This window comes from Etheostoma spectabile, chromosome 9 (genome assembly GCF_008692095.1).
Source record: "Etheostoma spectabile isolate EspeVRDwgs_2016 chromosome 9, UIUC_Espe_1.0, whole genome shotgun sequence".
Lineage (NCBI taxonomy): Eukaryota > Metazoa > Chordata > Actinopteri > Perciformes > Percidae > Etheostoma > Etheostoma spectabile.
Window position 1 is genome coordinate 24,085,893 of NC_045741.1, and position 27,643 is coordinate 24,113,535.

Consider the following 27,643-nt stretch of genomic DNA (forward strand, 5'->3'; position numbering starts at 1 on the left):
AGCACTAAACTGCAAAATCATCAAAGTCTCAGAACGATGACTTAGCAGCTTGAAATCGGCCGATTTGGAGGCTGTGATTTGGTCTCCTCCACGAGGGCAGCGCAGTCTCCGCAGCGGCGGCTCCTCGACTTTTCCCATCGTGCAGTGTTCCTTTAAAAGGTTGAACTCGGCCGTCTACGGTCTACGAACACGGGACTGTTTTCCCAGTCGGCTCCGACTACCTCCCAGCAGTGACATGGCACAGAGGCGGTGATCCGTCAGCAGCAGCATCCTGCACCATGGACGCTCTCCGACAGCCGAGGCGGAGCGGAGCCTTCGCCGCACTTGACACCATGATGCCCGCGTGGATCTTACTGAGCGCGGTGTCGGGACTGAAGGCGGAGGAGGGCGGAATGGAAGAACTTACTACCGAGAAGGAGGCTGAGGAAAGTCACCGACAGGACAGCGTTAATTTACTCACATTCATTTTGCTGCTGACCTTAACGATTCTCACCATATGGCTCTTTAAGCACAGACGGGTCCGTTTCCTTCACGAAACCGGACTGGCAATGATTTACGGTGAGGCTCATATTGAATACACAGACACGTCTAGCCTCCCCCACGACCACCTTCCCGCAGGCTTTGCATGCTTAGTCAGTCTCCGTGGTGGTTGTACGGCGGCTATCAGCGAGCAGATAAAGCCCAGCTGGAGGTGGTTTAGAGCTGAACAGATGCACCGAGGCGCCTCCGCATTTCCACCAGCTCCCATTGCTCCTAATTGGCTGGGCCGGTGCTAATTTCTAGAAGGTGCTGTCTGTCGGTTGCTCAGCCTCGTCTTCTCTCCACTAGGCTGGCTACTGCATGTGCAGTTTATCCTTGGCTGACTGGGAATCCGTAGCCTCACAGCTGAAGTGTGGGCTAATACATGAGATCACAGCGTTCGTGCTAGGCCTATAGCCTATTATTTTCTCTCCTATGATGATGATGATAATAATAGGTTATAAAATATCTTATGCAATTGTTGTTGTTAGGGTCTCCTCTTGAAATGCGTAATACAACCTATAGGGCTGGGCAATAATTCAGTATGATCATTTATCGTGATAAAAAATGGCTATGGAATCATATCGTGATGAAATCATATATCGTGATATACAATTACGTGGTCTAAATTGAGAATAACAAGCACATACTAACTCAGTCTTCCCATAGAATCTCGACACAATATGGATATTGATATATTTGGTAAAGAATATCGTGATATCTGATTTTCTCCAGATCACCCACTCCTATTACAACCACTATGTTTTATTATTTAAATATGGCATTTGATACATCTTCAAGCGTTCAAAGCACTTAACAGGACAATAGGGAAAAAAGGGTAGGCCTACACATGATATTGAAGAAAAATATATAAAAGACATGTTTTGCATATGCACCCACTCTCCACATTAATTGGCTGCTCAAAGTGCAGTCAATACAATATGTAACCAGTATAATAATGCATTTAAAAAATGACTTCCTTGGTCTTTTGTTGTAAAAGGCTACACAATCAGAAAACGAAAGGGAACAAAAGCAGAGTTTATCACATTCATCAGTCCACTTTATTGATCCCCGGTGGGGACACTGGGTAGTCATGGTCATCATCTGCATGTAGGCCTGTTTCTGTGCCAGTGAGTTTTATGTTTATTCCTATCATTCATCCACAGGAGCACAGGATGTTCACTGAGTAGACTATAAAGCAACCTAGCCTGAGCACTGGTCAATCTACTTAACTAGCAGCAGAAGGGTGACAGATACAAAGAACAACAAAGTCGGCCTTTTATCATCTGACTACATTATGCAATAACATGACCAGAGTAGGTGATTAATGTCGCAATATGTGCTGGGTAAGGCTAAACTGAACTATTTCAGTAATAACGTTTTAGAACCACATGTATATTTCTTCCATTGTAGTTTATCAAAATTGTCTCAGTCAGTGTAAAGGATGTCAGAGATGTCACATGAAGAAGATAGACTTTGATTTGTTGTTTTGAGCAGAAATAGAAAACCACTGGACTTAGTATATAGTATATTAAACATATATCATTATCTCTGTTGAGTAGTTAAAACTCCCATCCTTTTAGACATATTATTTGGGTTAACTCAGTATGATATGATTAAGTTAAATTTTACATTGTTTTAGAGTACACTGTTTTTGGACTCTCACCAGTAAAAGTGCTGCCAAGTGGAAACCTTGTCCCAATATTGATTTGCTGTATAAAGAGCGAACGCTACAGGAAACCTTGTGTTTTCAGTTGGTATGTTCAGTTGGTTGTTGTGGCATGGCAATTTAGACCAATCAGTGATTCAGAATACGTTGAAATATGTTTTTGATGTCATTTTGAAAGGAGAACATGCAGGACAAGCATCTTATCAAATGCTCATATACCTTTTTATGTAGTCTCTCTTTGCTGAACCCTCCTCCAAAGCGTGCAGGAGGAGGGTCTGGCTAGTCCACTCAGCATTCCAAGATAAGAGAAACACATGCTCTGGTTTATTGGCATTTTTTTTAAACCAATCACAATCGTCATGGTGGGACTAAGCTCCGGACAGAGCCACGGTGCCTCTGCTAAAGAGCTCAGGAAGGAACTTGTTTGGCTGAACATTTACATTTAAACAAATTTTTAGTGTGCAACAATATCTCAATTGGACAGATAGTCTAGCTAGCTGTCTGGATTTACCCTGCAGAGATCTGAGGACCAGGTAACCTAGTCCTCAGATGGACAGATAGTCTAGCTAGCTGCTGGATTTACCTGCAGAGATCTGAGGACCAGGTAACCATAGTCCTCAGATTGGACAGATAGTCTAGCTAGCTGTCTGGATTTACCCTGCAGAGATCTGAGGACCAGGTAACCATAGTCCTCAGATTGGACAGATAGTCTAGCTGCTGTCGGATTTACCCTGCAGAGATCTGAGGACCAGGTAACCATAGTCCTCAGATTGGACAGATAGTCTAGCTGCTGTCTGGATTTACCCTGCAGAGATCTGAGGAAGGTAACCATAGTCCTCAGATTGGACAGATAGTCTAGCTAGCTGTCGGATTTACCCTGCAGGATGAGGACCAGGGAACCATAGTCCTCAGATTGGACAGATAGTGTAGCTAGCTGTCTGGATTTACCCTGCAGAGACCTGAGGACCAGGTAACCATAGTCCTCAGATTGGACAGATAGTCTAGCTAGCTGTCTGGATTTACCCTGCAGAGATCTGAGAAAAGGTTTGCCATCCTTATAAATCCACTGGAGGTTAGAACGCCAACACAAAGGAAGCCCAAGGTAACGGGTATCTGGCCTACATGAGTGAAATCAGGCCAGCAGACCGCAGGTTTCAGGGTGGGGTGTATGGATGGAGGAGGTCAGTGAGGTACTGTGGGGCCAGGAGCATGGAGGGATTTGTAGGGGAGAAGAAGGATTTTATGTGTGATGCAGGACTTAATTGGGAGCCAGTGAAGGTGGATGAGAGTATGAAGGCAGAGTTTTGCACATACTGGAGCCAGTCTAGGGTTTTGCTGGGGACCCCAGACAGGACTCCATTGCAGTAGTACAAATGGGCAGTTATGAAAGCATAAATGAGGGTTTCTGCTACGGATACAGAGAGTGATGGCCGGAGTCTGGGGATGTTTTTGAGATGAAAAAGGCTGATGATTTGGTGATGGATTTGATGTGAGTATGGAAAGAGGGTGGAGTCCAGGATTACACCAAGGTTGTGGACCTCAGAGGATGGGCAGATGGCAGACCCATCAACCTCCAGGATGAGATCTCTTACCTAGACTACCTTTTTATGGTACTTCCTAGTTCAAATAATAAATGCAAACCTCCCACTGTAGCAGCTGGAAAGAACCCAAACTTTGAACTATTTTTGAATTTCAGAAATTGAGACGGGCGGTTTCATTTTCAAGAATCAGTCATGGTTAACCCTATTTTTGTGTGTATGTGTCTGTGGGTTAGGCCCAAGCCACAGTAGGAGGTTAAGCTCCTCTGGTAGGAAGTGAGTGCAGTGCTGGCAGCTTTGCTTTGCCTTGTCGTTTGCAGATAACTGCTGTCTGATCAGAGGACGTATGTCCTCTAACTCCCTGCCTCGTTCCTTTTGTTCCTGGCGTTAGCTCTCCCCACGAGCTTCTGCTTTCCATCGCCCGTCTCATCCGTCTGCTCTGATGCTCTGTGTGTGTCACTGCCTGTTCCCCTGGAAATGATCTAACGTTGAGCAATGGACTAGATTTTTATCTTGGTGACCTTTGGGTCACTTTAGGTAGGGCTGGTAAATTATGCAAATAAATCTTAATCACACTTGTTTTAAACAGTGAAAAAGCTGTTTGAAACGGTGAATCGGTTACATCAACAGTGAAAACACCTTGAACTATGAAATTTCCCTTGATACTGCTTTACACCTTTTAACTTTTTGAATTCCCCTTTAGAACAAAACACAAAATAAGAGTTTACTTGCAAAATGTGCAATTTATTTTTCTTGATTACATTGGTTTTGTGATTGTTAGGATCCAAAATTGAAATCAAAATTTTATCATTTGCACACTTCTTATTTTAGGTTATTCATCACATGCGTGAGCTGAGGCTATACCCAAGACAACATGTCTAAAGCTCTACATTTCACCAACATTTTTTGTTTTTTTGTTTCGCTCCTCTGGTTCCCTAAGGTTTGCTGGTAGGTGTGATTCTGCGGTATGGCATCCCTGCCACCAGCTACCACAACAAGACACCCCCGAGCTGTTTGCTGAAGGAAGGACCTGTCAGCACCTTGCTGCTTAATGTCAGCGGCAAGTTCTTTGAGTACACCCTCAAAGGCGAAATCAACTCCAGAGAGATTCACAATGTGGAGCAGAATGATATGCTGCGCAAGGTAACAGTCAGAAAGAACCATCACTCTTCAGTCCTGATCTTGCCAGATTGACCCTGTTAACTCGTTTGATTTCTCATCTTTTCCAGGTGACATTTGACCCTGAAGTATTCTTCAACATATTGCTGCCTCCAATTATTTTCCATGCTGGGTACAGTCTAAAGAAGGTGAGGTGCAGCATGTCAAATTCTGGGTTTGTGAGGCTGAATTTGCATCAGCCACGGTAGCTAGGGATGCTGCTGCTGCTGCTGTTGGCCAGGTGTATATCTCTCTCTATATATATATATATATATATCTGCTAACCACTAACTGCTGTCTTGTTGGACAGGTGGTAAGCTAAGAAAACCCTCATTGGCACACAGAGAGTGTTCTGTGGTTACTGAACATAATTGGCACTATTGAGGGGAAGTCCAGAGCAGATGTCTTTCATTTCTTCTCTGGCTTTTGAACTGGCAAATAAAAACCGGCTGACGCTGACAACATGAGCAGCTTCTGCTTTCGATTGTGAAAAAGCTTTGTTGTAATTGGGGAATTCTTGAGATGGCTATGTGCTTTTTCATTTTTAGTTCATTGACAGTTTGTGAATTTCAACTACAGCAGGTGGTACATTTTTATGTATGAGATTTGTGGGTTGTACAGTAGATCTCCAGTACAGGTGCCTTAGCGCTCCAACCATTGAAATAATGGAGAGGGAATCTGCTGGTGACATCTGATCTCTGTTATAGTGAGGGTGTTCCTCAGCCTTATCCAGTTATACACTAATAAGTATTATCAAGCAAGGAAACATCAGATAAATGAGGGGAAATGGCCTTGTGCTTTGCTGCTGTGAAGAGCATCTTCTAAGGATCCGACCCATGGGGTTTTAGTGAAGTGGTTGAGTTTTTAATTCAGTTTGTAGACATGCTAGCGGCGTTGCCCTAGGGATTGCAGTGTTGGTTGGTTGCAGTTTGCTTATGCTACGTAGCAAACAACCTATGGCTGCGATCCCGACCATGTGGACAAGCAAGACCATCTCTGCGTCCATGCAGCTCCATAAACAGAGATGGAGGACATGAACTGCAACTTCTCTGCTGGGCATCCTGCTGGCTGATGTGCAGCAGTCGGATGGTGAGCTGGCTGGCCCCCGGGCCTGCGTCAGACTCCAGCGGGATGGCGGGAGCTGGTGTCCTTTCTCCGAGACCTGGCTGGATCCAGGAGTGCCGGTGCTATTTAACCGGGAGCACCTTTTCCTCCCCTCCCTGAATGCCATGTGGAGCAGCCAGACCCTCCTTCAGCGTGCTTTGGAGGAGGGTCTGGCATAGCAAGACTAATTCCTTTATGACCACAGTGTACCCATCTTCTAAAGGCAACTTCCGGCAGAAATATGCCAAAAATCTCAAATTATCTCCTGCTGAACTCCAAAGTCCTCAGATCTATATCCAATAGAGCAGTTTTGAGATGTGGTAAAGCTTGAAATTTGCAACATGGATGCGCATCCGACAAATCTGTTGCAACTGCGTTATGCTATCATGTGAATAAGGACCAAAATCTTTAAGCTATGCTTCCTACAACGTTTTGATTTCATGAAATGAAGAATTAAAGCAGTTCTGAAGGCTAAAGGGTTCCTACCCGGTACTAGCAATAAAGTGGCAGATGAGTTTGTATGTACCGTAGGGCTGCAGCAGATATTAATGCCATTACAAATTAATGAATCTATTAGTACTTTAAAATATACCAAAATACGGAACATGCCCAAGCCAAAGATGACATCACATGGCTTGTTTGGTCCGACCAACAGTCTCAAAAACAAAGGTGTTCAATTCCCAGTGATCTAGAATCTTTCTGTGACCGTTTATACTGCAGAAGTATATATTGACAGGCTTTTGTTTTTCTAGTGAAATTGTGTTTAGAGAAGGAATTTGCTGAGTCAAATAACCGGCCCCAGGAAAGAGGAAGCCTAGGAAAGGAAGGCCTGTTTTTTTTTAATCATCTGTTGCAGTGGGAGTTAATTTGAAGCACAGGGGTAACCGCTTTAGAGAGAGAAAGTTGCAGTGCAAGTGTGTGGCTCTTTGGTTGTAAACGTGTTGATTTAGTTAATCATCTGCTTCAGATCGCTGTTAGATAGCTGCGTGTCATCTAACCGTGCTGCCACAGGCAGGGGGCATAATCACACACTGATTCTTCCTCTCTATCCTAACTATCTGACTCTTTTCTGTCATTTTTATTTATTTCTTTGACAAAATCCACTCCTGACAGTCGCTGAGGAAATATCCTTGGGAAATCTGAATCAGCCTTTTTGGTGCGGAGAGGCGTCATGTTGCCTGTTTGTCGAACAGCTGAACATGTGTTTGTGTTTCTAGCCTTGTCTGACGGCGAGTTACTGGCCCCCCCCGTGGCCATCGCTGACCTGAAGCCTTGTTGAATCCTTAAGTGTTGAAGACATTTGTCTTGTATAAGGAAAGTCGAGCGTGTAATACCAACTTTGTACATGGTTTTGTTAAACTTGTAAATCGCATGAGTTTTTCCTTCTCTTATTCGCCTTTTTTCCTTTTCCCAGAGACACTTCTTCAGGAATCTGGGCTCGATCATAACCTACGCCTTTCTTGGGACGGCCATCTCATGTTTTGTTATTGGGTGAGTTTCCACCTTCTGTTTATGAGATGTCAGGAACTTAATGATCGAATCCAAATGTTGCTCCACAATTAAGTGTCTCAGAAATCATTGCAATTAACGATATAATTGTCTCTTTCAGTCAAATTTTAAATTACTTTAAACAAATTAAAGTTTTGTATGGATTCCAGGATCCAGTTTTTGGTTAAATTTATGTTATGTGACCCAGATAATGCAGTTACACAAATACACCTATGGAGTAAACATATGGGGTCAAGGGCCAACAACTACTAATTAAAATAATCATAAAAATGTATAGTCTGACCAATAATCACTTGTACAATTACAATTTGGCATATCTAAAAAAAAAAAACAATTACCAGTAGTACGCCTTAAGACCTTGGCCAATGTTAGCAATGGATTGCGGTTAAACAAAGAAACTGCGATTATGTAGAAAAAAAGTTACAGTTTGACAATTATGTAAAAATTGTTAGAGGCCTGAATCCTGCTGTTATTAAATGTTGTTTGATCCATAATGTTCTCCTCTCACCTGGCCGTTGGTCTTCAGGAACCTGATGTACGGCGTGGTCAAACTGATGCAAGTGGTCGGACAGCTGACTGACAAGTTCTACTACACCGACTGCCTCTTCTTTGGTGCCATCATCTCGGCCACAGATCCAGGTACGACGCATGCTGCTCAGACACGGACATGTGTTGCAGTATATGGCTGTATATAAATTAGGCCTGCTCAGTCATGGGGGAAAAAAATCCTCATCACAATTATTTTGGTCAATATTGACATCATAGTATTTAACAAGATTACCCGTTGACTTTTGGAAAGATGTTTCATCTATGGAACTGAAATACAAACAGTTAAACAAATCAACAGTAAAGAATCTTTTCCCATTTGAATATTCAGGCTACCTGGGTAGCTCACCTGGTAGAGTGCACCCCCATATACAGGGGCTCAGTCCCAACCGCAGAGACCACGGGTTTGCCTCTGACCTGGGGCTCTTTGCTACCTATCATCCCCCCTGTCTTTCCCCTTTCATGGCTAAAATTATGAAATTTGTTGGGCAATTTTTAGGCTTTTATTTCTGACAGGACAGCTTTAGACATGAAAGGAGATAGAAAGAGAAGGGGGGTGACATGCAGCAAAGGGCCGCAGGTCGGAACCAAACCTGCGACTGCTGCCTCGAGGACTGAGCCCTGCACATGGATGCACGCTCTATCAGGTCAGGCACACAGGTGCCCTCCCCTTACATGTACAAGCTGTCTTATTGAATAAAGGCCTAAAATGCCCCAAAAAATAGTCTTAAAAAAATAAATATTCAAATGTTTGCTGAGTGAGTTTAGCTGTCGGGATGAGCGGAAGTGTGCTTCATTCAACACAACACAAAATAAGAGTCTAAAAAAAAAAAGGCTTTAATGCCTTTTTAATTGATGGGACACCCGGTACTGGTTGGACATGCAGTTTACTTGCAAAATGTAATGTGCAAAATAATGTTTTTCACGATTGCCTTGTTTTTGTGATCATTAGGGGCCGAACTCGAAATGTGATTAATTGCACAGCCCTGATATAAACTAAGATGTTTGAATGATTTTCCTTTCTTTCCTTATGTGTGTAGTGACGGTGTTGGCCATATTCAATGAGCTCCACGCAGATGGGGATCTGTACGCTCTGCTGTTTGGGGAAAGCGTTATGAATGACGCAGTGGCCATTGTGCTTTCCTCGTAAGTCAAATTTCTGCCTTATCAAACCTACCTCTGGGAAACAGAATATTTTTCCTCCTTCTGCGCCAGGTAAAGGTCTCTTCCTGCACGGTTTCTTAACTCCTTTTCCCTTCTGATGTTGAAATTCAACACTGAAGTGTGACCGAGCAGCACCGCTTTGCATCACTGATCCTTTGTGACACACAGCTCTCTGCCTCCCTCTACTGGAAGATTACATATCACCTAATATTAGCTTTGTTTTAGGAAATTGACATATGCATTATTCTTCAAAAAAGAGCCAAAATCAGATATATGTGTGAATTAATTCAAGACATCGTTGGAAAATTATTATTATAATATTTATGACAAATACTGAAAATTCCTGCCTCACCATGTCTTTTTGTATTTCAGGTCTATTGTGGCCTACCAGCCCAGTGGAGCAAACACACACATGTTTGATGCCTCAGCCTTCTTCAAGTCAGTGGGGGTTTTCCTGGGTATTTTCAGCGGCTCCTTTGTGATGGGTGCAGCCACAGGAGTCGTCACCGCTCTCATATCCTTCTCTGATACCTACTTTGAAGTAATAGTACATATAGAAAGTCTAGATTTTCGTATTGATTTGCGTTTTGTGCAACAACCGGACGTGTTGTAGGATTCCAAAAAGTGTTTGCGTCTTTAACTCGACTCCCACGTCACCAAGTTCACCAAGCTGCACTGTTTCCCGTTGCTGGAGACGGCCCTCTTCTTCCTCATGTCTTGGAGCACCTTCCTGCTAGCCGAAGCCTGCGGCTTCACAGGTGAGCCGGCACTAGACGGCTGTGGTCAGGATGCCAAAAAGATGTCCGACTTCTATCTGACTTAAAGGCAGGGTTGGTCATGTAAAAAAGCTAAAAAGATTTGAAAGTAGCATCTCCTCGGGGCTCTGTCAGAGCCGATAAGTTATTGTATTATTGCTGTCAGGGTCTAAAGACCATTTCAAACAATATATGATAAACTGTGGAAATAGTTACCAACCCTGTCTTTAAATTAATTAAATATTGTGAAATTTCTCAGTGGTCTGTGTCTAAAAAATGCTAGGTAAAAACAGCTGTACCTGCTTTAGATTCTGGAAATTCTTAAATCTCAAAAAGTAAGTCTGGTTGATTTTGACTTACTTAGCACTTCTGGAAATGAAGGAATTAATTTCTTTCTCTTACACATGACAGGACATTAAAGGGGTATTCCAGTGACTTAGTATTGTAAATTGGGAGACTTTCAACAAGAGACAGATTAAGAAAAGAATATTCAAAACTGAAGCAGCAGAGGCCAACTTACACTTACAATTTGTCCGTAGTCAGGGTCAACCTCCAAAATCTCTGGAGCCTACTTTTCCCACAATGCAACTCATTTTAATCTTTGATTAGATCCTTCCTCTGCCTGTTAAATGCCCTCATCTGTTGAATGCCATACCAGGTTATGACACAGATTTTCTGTCCAAGTAGTGAACAGTAAACCGGCCCTTATGTAAAATGAAGTGCTCCATTTAAAAGAGAGCCTGAGATGGATGGATGGATGGATAGATATTATAATTTTGATGTTTATGTAGTGCATCTATAAAGTGCATCTCATTTGGATTTTAATTTCAAGCTGTTGTTTATGCTGAATAACTTAATTATAAGCAGTTTAAACTAAGTGCTGGTAAACCATCCTTAGAGAACTGAATCTCTCTGTTACACAAACGACATATGACAGAGACTTAAGTTGCAGATGTGCAGCAGATGAAATCAACAGATTCTATAATTCCCTATAGGGGATCAATGAAGAATAATAAAAAAAGCAGCAAGAGGACTGAGAAGCTTATCTTTGGCTCTGATGTTTCTAAATATGTGAATTATCAATAGTATATTCAAATGATACAGCCCTTGCTGTGCAGTGCACTTTATCGGTTTGTGTTGTTGAATTAATGTGCGCGTGTGTGTGTCTCCCACAGGCGTTGTGGCCGTGCTGTTCTGTGGCATCACGCAGGCTCACTACACCTACAACAACCTCTCTGCGGAGTCCACAAAACGCACCAAGCAGGTAGCATCTGACCACTCCCTGCACATGCAGCCCCGTTTATTTTGGACTATTTTGAATCTCCTGATAGTACGAAAGCTCGGCCCCGGAGCCAGATGGCCCAGTGATCAGCCTGCTGTGACCTTAATCAGGGTTGTCCGAGGACATCCCCTCCTGTCAGGACTGTTTCCCAGAGGGGGTTCAGTCTTAAGGACAGGGTGCAGATTAGCACGTAGATGTAACATTTTGGGATCAGTGTTCCAAGTATTCCAGCAGGCTGTTGTTACTGTATCAAAGATAGCTCCCCGTGCTTATTGCAACGGCAAGGTTAAAGGGCCTTCACTGAGATTAAAACAGAAATGGTGACAATTCTTCTTCTTGCATTTCAGTTATTGTTTGCCCTCCTCCTGTGACTCCAGCTCAGAGCAACATAGATGCAGTCAACTATAGATATAAAAACCATAGATGCGACATGACGACATAACTACTGACCGTCCGCCATCTTGCCTGGGTTTTGTTTACAGGTGTCACCTATGGGCAGCAACTATATTAGCAGCTGTGCACCACCAAAAAGGACCAAAGAGACCAGGGAGCTGGCATCGCTTTCCAAAATTAAAATAAAAAATTAAACTATTGTTAATATATAAACGTATAATCATGATTGGACGCATGATTTGTTCTTATGGAGCTATAGTAATCAAAATTCTACCAAAAACTTTGTTTTTTTGCTTCATTCTAGACAAGTACAGTTTTTTTAGGCTCATTACTTTGAACAAAAAACACTATAAAGAACCCAAAGGTCTAAAACTTGACCCAGGTAAGATGACTGCCATGTGGTTCCAGCCTAAGTCAGAGTGGCATGTCATATCTCTTGTTTTATACTATGCAGTCAGATGTGTTACCGTCATGGCTGCCACTCTGTTAGCCTGGGAGGGAAAGAACAACCCCCAAAGCTTTTCTGGATTCTGAGGGACTAGACGAGGCGCTTAGCTCAGAGGACAAAGCAGTGCAGTGTGGGAAGCTTTCTGTTGAATTCCCTTGTTGAGCCTTTACATTTTAAGGCTCTTTCTGTGGATTTTTAAAAGTTTTATTCTTGTTTCTAACTCAAATTCATGATGCATACCATATTTTCCATGCAGCTCTTCGAGGTCCTTCACTTCCTGGCTGAGAACTTCATCTTCTCCTACATGGGCTTGGCTCTGTTCACCTTCCAGAATCACATTTTCAGCCCTATTTTCATCATAGGGGCTTTTGTATCCTTTTGGAGCTCAACAAGCATGCTTTTTTCTGTTTCCATTTAGTACTTTACATCTTGTATATGATCGTTGATGTCCCTGTAGGCGGGCCTGAGTTTTCCACTCATCTAACACATATTTTCTTTCTTCACTATGAAGTTCTCACTCATATTTTACTTGTGTGAGGACACCCTGCTCCCTGAATCGGTCCAGCATTTACTTTTTCAGTCAAAGACTTCTTAACCTGCCGGTCAGCTTGCCATATTCGTTGGAAGAGCTTTCAACATTTACCCGCTGTCCTTCCTTCTCAACCTCGGCAGAAGGCACAAGATCAAAGGAAACTTCCAGCATATGATGATGTTTGCAGGTAGGGCGATTTTTCTCCCCGTCATCGTGCATTTTATCAATAAATTGATCCACTTATTGTTATAGCTCTAATGTGATTGGATGATGTGAACCTCTGCAGGTCTGCGTGGAGCGATGGCGTTCGCTTTGGCCATCCGGGACACGGCCACCTACGCCCGCCAGATGATGTTCACCACCACGCTGCTCATTGTCTTCTTCACTGTCTGGGTGTTTGGCGGTGGGACGACACCCATGCTGTCCTGGCTACATATCAGGTGACAAAACAATTTTATGTTTCTTAATATTACCCTAGCTGTTTGATGAAATTATATCAAGGGACAAAATGAGGCAATGGTTGACTAAATTCAGTCATAAGGGAAAACCGTGAAAATCTCCTGCTTAAGCTAACGTTGACTGGGGTCAGCCCAGTGGTCCCAGAGCCCAGTGGTCCCACAGGCCAGTGGACCCACAGCCCAGTGGACCCACAGCCCAGTGGTCACCCCACAGCCCTATGGTCCCACATAAGGGTAACCCCAAATTGGGATCAAGATCATTTCTAAGATTTGGATCAAATCTTGTGGGAACATAGGCTCGCTCCCGTTGACTAGCTTAACATTAGCAGAAAAGCAGTAATCAACATCTCAACTTGTAATGTTATAATGCTATTTGTTTTGGGTAGGTTGCTTTGAAATCGCATATTCGAATGTATTACATTGTGAATTACTGTATTATGTTTTCAGTTTAAAAAATAATAGAAAAGACAGACACTAAGGAAAACAGAAATAGCGTACATTTACCTAGGTACGGACTGTAAATAATCATAAGAAGGTTTATTTTGATAGACAAATTTAGTTAACATAGACAAAACAAGTTGGAAGAGCATATTTTGCCTGCAGATAGTGCATATTTAATATAAAATGTCTCTCCAGTTGACATTATTAGATGAATCTTGTGCTGGTGGTGTTCTCCAGGAGATGGGGCCAGAGTTCTCCACTGCTGTTTATTTTCCGTCTCCCATGTTCTTTCATCCAGAGCTTTTAAGTCACAGGGGCTTTTGTTGGATCTTTTAAGAAATATTGTCATTTTCTACTATATGTAGCACAATAGGTACTTCCCTCTCAGGTTCAGCACTAACTCTTAGAATCAAGATCCTGATGCTGAATCTGCAGTTGAAATAGCCACAAGCTGCTTGACATGTTATCAGGGGTAAGAGTGGTGCTTTAGCTGTGCTTTTTGTTTGTATGGCTATATCTGTCTGTTTCGAGCCCAGCCTCCCTTATTTTTGTCTGACCATGATGCACTGGGGGCTAGCTTCCATTTGTCATGATTAAACGGATTATAGGCTGGTTGTGTGAGACAGCAACAGCGAACAGGCTCTGTTTAATATGAGTAATGCCTTCTCGGAAAAAGCAGGAACCATTGTGTTAGGTGGTGTTTTAGAGCACTGCCAAAATCTCTACCATTAACTCATCACCATGGTAACCGGGACATGTGCTGCATGGCAGGCGGGTATCAACCGTGTTCTGCAATCGCGGGATCACTCTCTGTATATGTGCATACAGTTTTTAGTCTTTAGGGGGGACGCTTTCGAAGCCCAGAGGAGTAGTCGGACATCACATTACAGAGGGCATTTCAAAATATGATACAAAAATCCCCTGTGTTTAATACTGAAGATGAAATTTGCGAGGTGTTAATTACAGTTTTTGTGACACAATGCTCTGGCTGATGAGTCCAAACGAAGAAGCTGCGATGAGGCGTGATGTGCTGGAGGACTGGTGCTGGGACAGGAAGCGTCTGGTGTGAGAGGGGACGCTGCTGGGTTCTGGTATCGGGTTTTGATGGATGGTTTGTGAGCAGGCAGGTGGCAGGTTATCACCGAGCCCCGGCCGTGCAGCCATCAAAACAGGAAGAGATCCCAATGCGCTCCGGCTGAGTCAGGGAAGCCAAACTGTCAACTCGAATGCAGAATGTCTTAGGTGGACCTATAGTATCCATAGGAACCTGTGATGAGTGGTATAAGCAGTACTCGGAGCTTAGAAATACTTAGTTTCAGTTTAAAGTGCTGCATTTTACATAATGTACTTAATGTACCAAAGGTAAATCACTGGATTTTAATTATTGAAGCAATAATGTGTTCATCACTTTAATGTTGCAACGGGTAAATGAGGGGGTTATTTGAATTACTTTAGATACTGTTAGCTTGTGAATTTCTCCCTTTATCTTAACCTATAATAATGCATCTTAATGTATTTGTTGATTGTATTTGTATTATTAACCTGAATAATAGGTTAGGTGAAAAAAACAAAAAAAAACAAAGGTACAAAAAGTATAATACTTTCTTCTGAAATGTGGAACAGAAGTATAAACCAGAAAATGGTAATACTCATGTAAAGTACAAGTACCTTCAAATTTTACTTGTGCAGTACTTAAGTAAATGTACTACTGAGTTTATTTAAATTCTTTATATAGTGTATATACAATGACTATTTTCAGAGAAAAAGACTTGGCTTCCAGTGCCTTTTTTTTAATTTTAATTTTAGATTTTTTCATGTGGCCTGAACATCTGAGGAGCCTCTGCGCCAGGTCCGAGGATTAGTGCATGTCCCCAGAACAGAGGATCATTTTTGGTGGAGACTGTTGCCAATTACTTTTTACAATTACTGCCCACTGAACGATCACTGCAATCTGCTTCCACTCAATTTTATGTCTAAAATACTGACTTCAACATAGCTTTTGATCCCCTAAACGGTATAGATAATACACTTCTATCTAATGACTAATGTGTAAAAATATTTTCACGCCTTAAAACATCTTTGATTTTGAGAAATAACATAATCCCCATTTGTATCTAATGTTAACCTCAAATCTGAGCGTTCAGAGATTTGTGTTACACCCATTCCAGCTCCTCATATGAGTATCTAATATGCAAATTCCTTGCATAGAAGAAGCTATATAAACCACCTACTACTTTGACTGTAATGTGCTTGATACTGAGTTTATATGTTTATGATATGACAGCGTTGGGGACAGCAAAGCATTGCAGGAAGAGCGACGCCAGCATGGAAAGTGGCAGTACTTCAGGTGCTGTATCTGAATGTGTATACATTTTTTTGGGCAGTAACTGGTGTTGGGGAAGTGTGTGCTTGCTTCAGATGGGACTCTTTCTTTTCACTTTTCACTTCTGTTTTTTGGTGAAGGGAAAAGTTGAGACTCTTAAGAACATGGCTTTTTTTCAGAGACTACATTGGGTGGTTATTGACAGAATAAATCAAATAAATACAATTTTTAAGAAGCAATATTTTAGGAAAGCAGGATTTGAAATCCACTGAGCAGAAACATCACTGCGACACACACCAGCCCAGCTGTGGTGGCGGTGCTGCCCGTTCTCTGGGTGATGGGAAAACCAGATTTTGCTCTTTGTTGCATGTGAGGACTTTCCACCAGTTTTTCACACAGCAGTGCAAAAAACAAATGGCATGCATTGTTCCCCAGAAACAACTTGACAGACCTGTGTGAACCGATCTGAAAAGTGTGTGGGAAAAGAGAAAGGTAGAAAATAAACTGAGAGCTGGGCCACAAAGAGCTGTTCTTCCATGTAGCAGGGAATGCTATTCAGGATTAGGATTAAAGGGGTGTGTATGTGTGGGTGTGGGTGTGTGAGAGAGAGGGACGGGTCTACACGGTTTCTTATCAGGGGAGGTGTGTGCTAGGGTGTGTTTGTCTCTTCTGTTCTGCCCCCCACCCCCCAGCAGATGTGTCTTAATCAAGTCATTTCCTCCCAGATCCTTCTTTCTGCAGCGCTAGGAGGCGTTTTGCAGGTTCCTTGGCTTTCATGCAACCTCCACTCCCTAAAGAGTGTGTGTGTGTATAAGGCCACGTCCACAATGGTTCCACCATGTCCGCCATGGTGGTGGTTGTTGTTGTTATTAGACGTTGTTGCGGGGTAAGTCCTATGGGTAAGAGGTCGGAGGCTACAGGTTGAGGGGTGTAGCGATGACATCATCGATACGCAAGTATGCGGCTTCGCTGTCCAAACGAAGTCTCAAGGGTGGCGTTTTCAAATTTATTTATTTTTTTCACCCTGGGACCAGGTTTAAAAAAAAAAAAAAGTGTGTCCAGGCAGTGCTGTACGAACAGGATTCATTTGGACGATGGGTCAAAAGGATGCAAAACGTGCATTTACTCCAAAAAGCGTTTCCGTGTGGATGGCCCCTAAGTGTGTGGCGGTTTGAGAGGAGAAAGTCCTAAAAGGCAAGTCGGATACCCGTACCCTGCTCCTTTTCAAACCGCTAAGGTGAGAAGCAGAAGAAAGGGCTGTTCCTCATTCCTTCAGAAGAGATATCGCCTCGGCATGGCTGTCATGGAAAAGACTAAATATAACCATGCACATGAGTTCCACCTCCTACGGTACAGTGTCCGTTGTGGTTTCAGATGTATCACCGTGAAAGGCTACACGTCTCTGCCTTGGCCTCTGTCCACCAGGATTAGACTCGACGGCTCCACTCAGAGCTTATGTGAATTAAAAGTGCCCCTTTAAAATCAGCTGGTGTTGAGTTTAATCCTGTCGGTAAGAGAAACCGGGGAGGGGGGTGGGGGGTAGAATTAGCACACTGAATAGAAAGGGCTAGTAAGTGACTGCATCTGGCCAATAAAATGCACGTCTTACATATATAGTATAGTATACACTTACAGTATTTTGTACTGCGTCACAAGCCAAAAAGTTATTTGCTAATCCAAATCTCTTCGTCATCTGCAATACACTGAATTATACAAACTGTGAAATATCTTTGGGCTTCTCAGTTTTTTTCTGTTTGTCTTGGGTTAAATGCTGATTTACAGCCTTTTTTTCAGCCATTATAAGGTCTTACAGTTAGAACTGTGATGTGTGAAGAATCATCTGACATGTGTCGGAGCCACAAAGAGAACAAATCTGCGTTCTGCAGGTGCAGTAGCAGCAAAAAGAGAGATGATTGTTTCTGTTTCCAAGTGAACAGTTTACAAAATCATGTTAAACAGCAGAGCTCACAAAAAGGGGAAATTACAGGCAGAGAGTAGAAGGGACTGGAAATAACTGCTGATTGGCATCTAACCAACTTTTAATCACATGTGTAGTGTTTGTAGTAACGTAGTTACTTCAGAGATGAACTGCATTTTTAATAATTGTTTTCTACTTTGTTCCTGTGTTCCAGTGTTGGTGTGGACCCGGATCAAGACCCAGGGCTATGTGGAGACAGCTTCCAGGTCTTACAGGGGGTGAGGCTCTTATTCAGAACTCATTCATTATCCACTTTAGGTCAATTCAATACAATTTTATTCAATTTTATTTAACTATCAATTCATAACATGAGGTATCTCGAGAAGCTAGTCTCCTCTCCTGGATTTACCCTGCAGAGATCTGAGGACCAGGTAAGCATAGTCCTCAGATTGGACAGATAGTCCAGCTAGCTGTCTGGATTTACCCTGCAGAGATCTGAGGACCAGGTAAGCATAGTCCTCAGATTGGACAGATAGTCTAGCTAGCTGTCTGGATTTACCCTGCAGAGATCTGAGGACCAGGTAACCATAGTCCTCAGAAATCCACCAGAGGTTAGAACGCCAACACAGAGACAGAGGACGGGGACGGACATCCGGCGGAGTTTCCAGCGGCAACGAAGCAATCCCAGAAGTGGATTGTCGTGGATATAGAAATAGATAACAAAACAGTTTTACTTCTGCAATCACATGTCAATGCAGAGCACTGTCAGCAAGTCCAAAGACATGGAAATAGTTCTGTTTGTCAAATACAAAATGAAATGACACAAAAAATCATTATCTGAGAGCGATTTATAAAATGTTTGAAAAATTGTGCTTTAAGATGAGAAGCAGAACCAACTCAACCAAAGGAACCACATTTACTGGCTAAGAATCACTGCAATCAACTTGATTGTGACAAGAATTTAAATCTTTTTCATGAAGCAAATCTCGATATGAAAACATGTTGATTTTTCCATGTCTTTCTCCAGGATGGCCCCCAGGCTGAAGGGCAAAGTAAAACCAAACAGGAGAGTGCGTGGCTCTTCAGACTGTGGTACACCTTTGATCACAAGTATCCTTTCTGGGCCCTGCTGTACACAACCAAAGAAAATATGTGTGTTGTTTGCTTTAAAGGTAATTTATTGTTTGAACTGGTGCATGGGAGGATTGTCAGGGGCTATTTCCCTTTTGTATACTGTACCACCCATCAAAGTAACAATCACAACCAGTGTCTTTATTGCATCATCCTGGATTATGGGATCACAATAATATACACGAATCCATCAAATTTGTTGTCCCTGCTCAGGCTGACTGCAGAAACAGACTCAAGTAAATTTGTTTAGAAGGAGGGAGGATGTGCTCTCCTCCCTTGTTCCCTCTCTCCGGAAAAACTGCCTTCCCAGGTGGCTGGTTGTGTACCTGCTTTTGAGCAGCGCTGCTGTGTTTCACAGCAGGCACTTTCTCCCTGGTGACATGTGCTAGACGCAGCTGAGGCAAGCAGAGTGGCTTTCTGTCTAGTCCCAGCGCTGCGAGGCGGAGGTAAACATACGGGACACAGGGCTTGGTGCAGGGAGCGTGGTGACTTTATTTCTGTGTGGCCAACTGTGCAGTGAACTGCTGATTTCAACAACTGAGGTGGATCTGTGTTCTGACAGGGAGCAGACTGCCTCTCTGCCCAAAACAGGCTCCAGTGATTAGACCAGTAGTTGAACATGGCATTGGTTTTCCCAGAATGCAACACAGCCTGACTAATTACAAACAAGAGCACTCTCTGCTGCAACGCATCACAAAATGACTTTACCCTTTAGCTGCTCACGAACTCCCAGAAAGATTTCAACTCCAAATATATCCTGCTGGAAGACATTATGCTATTTTTATGGTTAGTTACTGCAGGAGGAGAACTTCTTAAAGGAGAATTCTGGTCGATTCCAACCCGTTGCTCTGTTGTCTTTAACTCTGGCGGTCTGTCAGTAGAGAGAAAAACTAACCAATCAGTGCTGCCTGCACCGAGTTATCCTCCTGCTGGAGGAAGCACCCAACAGGCTTCAACAGGGCAAGTTACAAACATGTTTTTAGTCTCTTAACATATTCGAGATGTCATTAGCCTACCCATGTGCACTGATTCCTTCGGAGTGAACCTGACTGCAGTAGATGTGACAGAAAGGCATAAAAGTTGGGTTGAGCCATACCGCTGTTTATTTCCTGTTTTCCGGTGAGGTCCACACTAATCAATAGTCAAACTCATACAGTCCAATATTCCCAAAAATTTTTTATGACTATGTAAAAAAACAGGCTGTAACCTGACACCACAGTGGAGCCAGCAGAGCTACAAGAGTTCAAGATCCATCATGCATGTGCATAGGTAACTAAGCAACAGTGGGCTCTTGAACTTTTCGGCCTGCTGCAGCCGGCCGCTCTGCTCGGGACTGACTGACTGTTTTTCTTTTAGAGGTCGACAGCTAGACTAAGCTGTTTTGTGCTGGAATTAGCTTCTGCAAACTGTTTTATCAGTTATTTTTGGACAACTTTTTATATAATGGCTCTATAAGCTGTAACTAATGGATTTAGTAATGGTTAATAGATCGGTTATAAGTCTTTCAAATAAGAGCACCATTTGGGTTGCTAGGTTGGTTGTTCATTATAATAATAATTAGAATACTGTATTTTATTTAGATAGTGCTTTTGCAACACTCAAAGACATTTTAAAGAGTTGAAGACACATACTATGAAAATTCACACACTAAAATACACACATTACAAATACAAACATTAAAAACCTACCTAGCAACCCAAGTTCTCATTAATGGCTTCTAACCGGGGCCAAACGGAATCTGCAGATGCAAAGTTCTGCAGAATGTTCATAGATTATCTGCAAATACTGAAATGAATTAAAAGAAACTGAGAATGTTGACACTTCCCCATCCCAAGTAGAAAACCGGTCCGCTAAATTCCTCTGACTTTTATCTGGATCACTGCTGAAAACATTTGGGTTTGGGTCTGCTGATAACCGATCTTTAAAGTATACATGATTTATTAACCTTTTCATAAAGCATTAGTTAAAGCTTGTTTATCATTTATCAGGAATGTCATATTAGAAGTGGTACAGCTATGGGATATGAACTATATTAACTATACTCCCACTTGAACCAGCCTTTGTGTCATTGTCACTTAACAACTCGCCCAGTTACCTGAAGCCCATTCTGACACACAGCGGCCCCCCTCTCACCTCCACGCTGCCCGCCTACTGTGGGCCCCTGGCGAGCTGTCTGACCAGCCCCCAGGCATATGAGGTGAGTGTCCACATGCACTAAAACAACAGTATGCACACAGCAAATACACAGTGACACTCCTACACGACCAGTGGTCTGTGAAAAATGCAGGTTCATATCGTAGAAAATATGTCCACTGCATGTTATCCAGTCAGTGTCAAGCCCCCACCTCATTCCAAGGGGCCCCCAAAACTTGAAAAAAGGGACTTTGAGGAAGCAGACTGGAAGCTGGATATGTGTAAAAATAACAATAAGATAATAATAAGAGTTTGTTGAACCTCCTGACTGGCATATCTGATCCCAACGGGATTTGAACTTCAAGGAAGTTGACAAAAAAGCATTTTCCAACTCACAGTCAATCCAAACCCTACGGTACGTACTAACGGGATCTTCCAACTCCGGAGAGTGAACTAAATAAAATGCAGTGGGATACATTTATAAATAAAGATAATGTACATGACTGTTGTGATGAATGTATGAATGTAGTTGAAGGGATTTTTGGGAAGTTACTTAAAAAACAACAACAGAAGAACAGGAAATTGTTTCCAATTAGTTGATCAGTTGCAGAGGCCCTCTGTGAATACTGAAACTTCTTCTCTCAGGAAAACAGTAACATTATCAAAGTATTCTCAGTTCCCTCCAGTAACACACAAAGCACAACGCTTCAGCAAGAGGAAAAAATGGACAGTTGAGAAGCCTTTTTGCATTCAAAGGGCACAAAAGGCCCTTTTCAGTGCCCCCTCAATGATGATCACTGTTCTGAAAGACACTACGCTCTGATAATTTAAACCCAGAAACCCCCCCCCCCACCGCGCGCTCACCCTCTGACAAATTCTCCTTTTCATTTTTGTAAAATACTTTGACTTGGAGGCGTTTGGCTGCTATACCCTCCTTTCACAGCAACCCAAAAAACCCTGCACTGTCATTTTATTAAATCTAAATTGCATTTTTTTACTGCAAAGTAGACATACTGTAGATCGTTAGGTATTTAAATTTAGTTGTGTCCTAAGCTCTGGATCCGTTAATGCGTTCCTCTCCTGGTTTGTTGCTGTGGGCTTGCCAGCTGCCTGCCGGGCGCGCCATGATTTTAGGTGGTTGTTCATATAATCAGGAGCGTCCAGTGCTCTGTGTTGCCAAGTAGGGAGAGGCAGGATTAAATAAAGCTCCTTGCATGGTTTCCTCTTTTGGTCATGGATATAATGAAATGGGGAGGGAATAAAATGTTTCATAAACAGGATAACTTTGGTTTCCATTAACCTCAAATTGTATGACATTTAAAATGGGGTTGTAGAATATACTTTTGAGACCTGAAAGCTTTGAAAACTAACTAACCCGCACCCTAAATGTAACAATAAATGTAACATTGTGTGCTGTAAATGAAAGACCCAGGCGTCAAGGAGGGAGGATGACGCCCATGCCACAAACTGCTGCTACTGCCAGCTCTCTCTTTCTACATGGAGTTTGACCTGAATACTTTTTTATAATAAAAGCCAATTGTTAAGAAATGGAGAGATTCTGTCCACATAAACGCTAGAAGGTTTTTAATTTGGAACAGAGGAAGTGGTTTTTTTCATGTCTGTGACTTATCTTGCATATCATCTCATATGTAGCATATATCTCTTTTTTTAAAGTGTGACACAATTCTCTGTGAATCGTGTCACACTTTAAAAAATAGAGATCTTGAGTCTCTAGATGTACCGCAGCCAACGTGTGTGTGTAGGGTGACCACCCGTCCCGCGTAGCGCGTGCGCGCACAGCGTTTGAACCAAGTCACGCGTCCCGCAAATTGAGACCGTGTCACGCATAATCAACGCTTGTCAAAAAAAAAAAGTTGCTCGCTCTACTTGGAGCCCGAGGCAGCCAAACGAACATTAGGCTCGTTGGACATGAACTGCGCCTGTAAAGAGACGAGAGCGGCGGCAGCAGCCGGGGGTGGTGGGGGGGGGGGGGGGGGGGTGACACTAAAAGCTGCGGTAAAGTCGGACAGTTTCCACGATTCCAGAACAGGAAGGGACTTAACAATGTGGTGCGTCCGATTTAATAAAAATAATCGACCCACATATCAGCTGGAACAGTTTAGTTTTAATTGTAGATCTCAGAATGTTCTACATGTGATCTGTGCTGATTTAATTAACAACAGACTGGAGATGATCTGTGATCTGAACGGATTTAGTCTCTCTGATTCTAAACGTCTATCAGCCAGAATGTCCAGAATAGGACTTAAATCAGCCAATAGTTAAAATCCCTCGTTCGTTGTCATGACAGCAGGCACGTGCATAACAGACAAGGAAGGGACTTTAGGAACGCGCTTTCCAATTCAAAAAATGGAGAAAGAGCCCGAGTCTGAGCAGTCTGAGGCCCCCCCCACCCCACCAGTTACAAAGAGAAGGTGGGTACAAGGAAGACTGGCAAGAATCTTTGTTGTAAACTGTCTGTTGAGCAACTACAATTCCTGTTAGTCCTAATTTTATATTAATGTATTTAAAGTGAATAAATTGTAATGAAAAAAAAATTAAATAGCTAAAGTAAATCGTAAGTGGAAGTGCATCTGTCAATTATATTATATATGTATGAATGTTCAAAATATTAATCTTTATTTAGAAAAAAATACACATTGGTTGGCCTATTCATGAGCTTACATCAGCAGTTACACATGTTCAGGGGCATAGGGCATTATTAATACACCATGTAAGGTGGTATGTGCTAGAAATGGGTAAAACAGTATCAGTGAGTCTGCCGTGGGGGGCACGCTGCGCAGGCAGTGTCCCACATTGTCCCTCAGAAACATACCACTTGTCCCCCCTTGGGCTTATTAGCAGGTGGTCACCCTATATGTGTGTGTGTGTGTGTGTGTCAACATAGTGCCCACATTCATTGAAATACAATCATACGTTATACATTAGCATTTTACATTAATTGAATCTAATGAATCTAAATATGTTTATTTTTACTTCTGCTTTTAACATTTGTGTACTATTTTAAAAAAAGAAAAGAAAAATGTTGTCATACCCTTTTTACCCCCCCTCCCATTCCCCTTCTGGATAATTGTTGGAGAAGGCGTTATGTAATGTCTTTCTTTCATTCATCCATCCCTGTTGAATCATCTGCCCCCCCCCCCCCCCCGGGGACATGGGCAGACTATTGATCGTCAGCCAGTCAATTAGAGCTGGGAGAGCCCATGTTACAAGTTTAGAGCTAGTCAGTTATACCACCGTGTGTGTGTGTGTGTGTGTGGTGTGTGGGTGGTGTGTGTGGTGTGGGTGTGTGTGGGTGTGTGTGTGTGTGTGTGTTGTGTGTGTGTGTGTGTGTTGTGTGTGTGTGTGTGTGTGTGGTGTGTGTGTGTGTGTGTGTGTGTGGGTGTGTGTGTGGGTGTGTGTGTGTGTGTGTGTGTGTGTGTGTGTGTGTGTGTGTGTGTGTGTGTGTGTCCCATGTTCTCCATCCCTTCCCCCATGTTTATCTGTGACTGTGTTTTCAGAACCACGAGCAGCTGAGGGACCACGACTCTGACCTCCGTAACGACAGCGACCTGACATTCACCTTCGGCGACACCGCCATCACAGCCAACGGGGCGTCGGGCGGCGGCGCCGACGCAGCCGGAGGCTCAGGCTGGAGCGCCAACGGCAAAAGGAGCGGCAGCACCTCAGAAGAGGCGCTGGAGCGCGAGCTGGACTCCCGCGAGCAGGAGCTGCTGAGCCGCGGCACGCGCCTGGTTTTCCCCATCGAGGATCACATCTGACCCCCGCCCTCCTTTTTGCCTGCACCGCCAACCCCCCTGACCTGACCCCCAGACCGCCTCGCCCCACAGCCCCCAACTCATCTTGCGAGCAGAACGTCCAGTCCTTCAGACAAAAGACCGAGAGGAGATGTGGGACTAGACAAGAGGGGGAGGGTTCCCTCCAGGCCCGGGAGCAGAGCTCAACGAGCATTTCATCCTCCATTACAGAGCTGGAGTTTTTTTTTTGTTTTTGTTCTTTTTAAATCTCCAGAAGACATGTGTCCTCTAGAGCGTCAGGAGAATTTTACTGATGGTTTCCGAAACCGGAGGGACACCTTTATGCAACATGTGAGGACAAAATAAAATATCCACATGCCAGATTCAGTCTGAAAATGTTTCGCTGGAGTGGAAACGAAGAAGAGAAAAAAGGGCCTGGCAGCCCTCCCTCGCTCATCATGTGATCTGATCAGTTTCAGAGTACACCGCTGAGAAAATGCTAAGTGGCTTCTCCACAATCACACCCCATTTCCATGTAGATGCAGAAATGAGGCCACAACTTGAATAGTTTATCGATCAGAGTTCTCTGGCATATTTGTACCATTCATCTGAAGCTGCTAACAGACCGGTGTTTGGGATGTTTGTGAAGATGTCCTTTGTTTCACACAAACACATCTGTGTGGGGGAGACTGTGGCCTGTTAGAGAGCGGGGCAGTGAACGTGTCCCCCCCCTCTTAGCCTACACAGCCTGTCAAGAATGTGAGCATGTAAATAGCTACAATGCAGAGCTTTATTCCTCTCTAGCGGGACCGCTTCTTTCAGTGCATTACATCCCGTGACTGTTACAAATGTGAATCAAGTCTTTGAACTGGATCTTTTTCTGTGTGCTGGGCTGGTTTTCATAACCATGACATGAACGAGGAATGGAAGGGGTTGTGATGCTAATTGTATTGTTTCTTATGAGATAATGCTGGTTTCCTAAAACAGATGTTCCCTCTGAGCAATTTCAGCACTGTGAAATAAAGAGCAGGTCTTCATCATAATTTGGAACGCTTTGCAAAAATTCTATATCCCCTACTGATTTTGAAAATATTTAAAAGGATCAGATGCATCCCTTTTATTAATAGGTATTTTCAGTATCAATAAATCCAGTGAGGATTTTCTCTGTAATCAATTAGTTGTTCTGCCCCTGTTTTCCTAGAGGGGCAGGGTTTGGGGACGGTATGTTTAGGGCCTAATAGCAGGTCAACAGTAGAGTCCACATAGAAGTGTTATACAGCATCTGAAAGGGGGGGGGACCTGAGGATTGATTTGACATGATTTGACCTTAGTAGAGTTTAGGATTGCTCACTTATGTATCTTAAGTTGTTGCAGCAGTTTTTGAGTCAATAATTATTTGTTTTTACAGAGTTGGTACACAATTTTACCATTTTGTACCACTCAAAGTATTGATTAAAAAGTATCAGAAATCCCTCCAAAATACCACATTAGGACACAAAGACCTTACGGAACACCATAGCGTTTTTTTCTTGGGGGCTTTGAATTTTTTAGGCCATTGGATGGGGAGCACTTCTGTTCTGGAAACCGCTCAGAAACCCCCTGATGGTGAGTGCACCTAGGAAAGCCATACATCCTCTGAAGGCCAAACCGAGTTTTACGAGGCTGTGAGTATCAAAGAGGTCATGACGCGACATTATACACAGTGACACAAGTTTCAATAAATGGTCTCACTTAGTTGAAATGGCTGCTATGGGATGTGTGATGGTGTTAGTCCCCACCCCAGTCTCTCATTAAATCCACAAGAGTCTCAGCGCTCCAGTCACACCCAATGTATGCAATTCCAAGATGCAGATTCCAGTATGCAAAAATATTCAAATACACCATTTTAGAATAGGCGAAAATACCACATTTATACTGCATGAGAAAAACTGCATGGTTATTGCCCAAACTGCATGGGTTTAGCATAAAGTGGACACATAAAGGGGAGACTCGTGGGTACCCATCGGACCTGTTTTCATTCATTTTCCTTTTATTTGATAGAGACAGTGGCTAGACATAAAAGGGGGAGATAGAGATGGGGGATGACACGCAGCAAAGGGCCGCTGCAGGACTCAGCCATCATGGGGCGCACGCTCTTACGGGGGGGGTATCTTGAGGTGGGAGATAAAGCGACCTATTTGAAAATGACCATGCCAGTTTTTCCCTCGCGTCAACGTAGCCTAACTTTGGAGCATTATTTAGCCACCTTCCTGACAAGCTATACTCCATCATTAATAAGATGCATCTGATCACATTTTAACTTAAGTGTACCAACTTTCAGACAAGTACAACTTAACAAGAAGAGCAGCCATTGATGCAAAACACTGACCAGCAGAGAATGATAAAGAACGATTGCACATAACCTCACCGAGCAGTACTCACCCTGTACCTGCATCAGCAGTGTTTAAAAATGGTGTCTATGGTGGCTGTCTACCTTATGTATTAACCTCTGTTATATAATGCACTTAAACAGAATGCTAAGATGAGTTGGTATCATAAATCACCAGTAGGCTACACAGGCCATTTATGGGATTTTTTGTGTATTAGTCTTTGTAATAATCTAGCGTCTCATCTTAGTTCATAGCTGTATTAATAATGGATGTAGATTTCTAATTTGTGCTGTCCTATTCTTGTTTAAAGCCTTTCTTAAACGACTACATTCTTATCTGTCACCATACATTTTAATTTTGCAAACACAATCCCTTAGACTGACTTTGTAGTACAACACTTCTCAAACGTCTTTTGTGTATGATTATGTCAGAGCAATTGTTTTGGGGAATTTATTTTTCTGGTGGAGAGTTGAATGATAAAAGAAATCCCTCTTCTCA

At 42.9% G+C, this 27,643-nt stretch overlaps 1 protein-coding gene across 2 annotated transcripts; it reads left to right on the forward strand.

Moving 5' to 3' along the window:
* The first annotated feature begins 124 nt into the window (after positions 1 to 124).
* slc9a7 (solute carrier family 9 member 7) lies at positions 125 to 27,643 on the forward strand. 2 transcript variants are annotated; one of them, XM_032526736.1, is made up of 17 exons: positions 125 to 558; positions 4,667 to 4,869; positions 4,956 to 5,033; positions 7,403 to 7,479; positions 8,024 to 8,136; positions 9,084 to 9,189; positions 9,580 to 9,721; positions 9,860 to 9,965; positions 11,138 to 11,226; positions 12,342 to 12,455; positions 12,693 to 12,804; positions 12,904 to 13,057; positions 15,801 to 15,863; positions 17,972 to 18,035; positions 18,785 to 18,867; positions 20,980 to 21,085; positions 24,540 to 27,643. In XM_032526736.1, exons 1-17 carry the CDS (start codon positions 279 to 281, stop codon positions 24,798 to 24,800), a joined length of 2,151 nt encoding a protein of 716 aa, XP_032382627.1. In that variant the 5' UTR covers positions 125 to 278; the 3' UTR covers positions 24,801 to 27,643. The 2 variants fall into 2 exon arrangements, with proteins under 2 accessions (XP_032382627.1, XP_032382625.1); XM_032526734.1 differs by lacking the exon at positions 15,801 to 15,863 and having other exon boundaries at positions 130 to 558.

What these genes read in the sequence shown, in the direction of transcription:
- slc9a7 (XM_032526736.1), top strand. Translation starts at nt 279, where the DNA reads ATGGACGCTCTCCGACAGCCGAGGCGGAGCGGAGCCTTCGCCGCACTT. An exon ending in CAGGAGTCGTCACCGCTCTC is followed by an intron (nt 9,722 to 9,859) that starts ATATCCTTCTCT and finishes CTCGACTCCCAC; the next exon opens with GTCACCAAGTTCACCAAGCT. An exon ending in TGGTACACCTTTGATCACAA is followed by an intron (nt 18,868 to 20,979) that starts GTATCCTTTCTG and finishes CAACTCGCCCAG; the next exon opens with TTACCTGAAGCCCATTCTGA.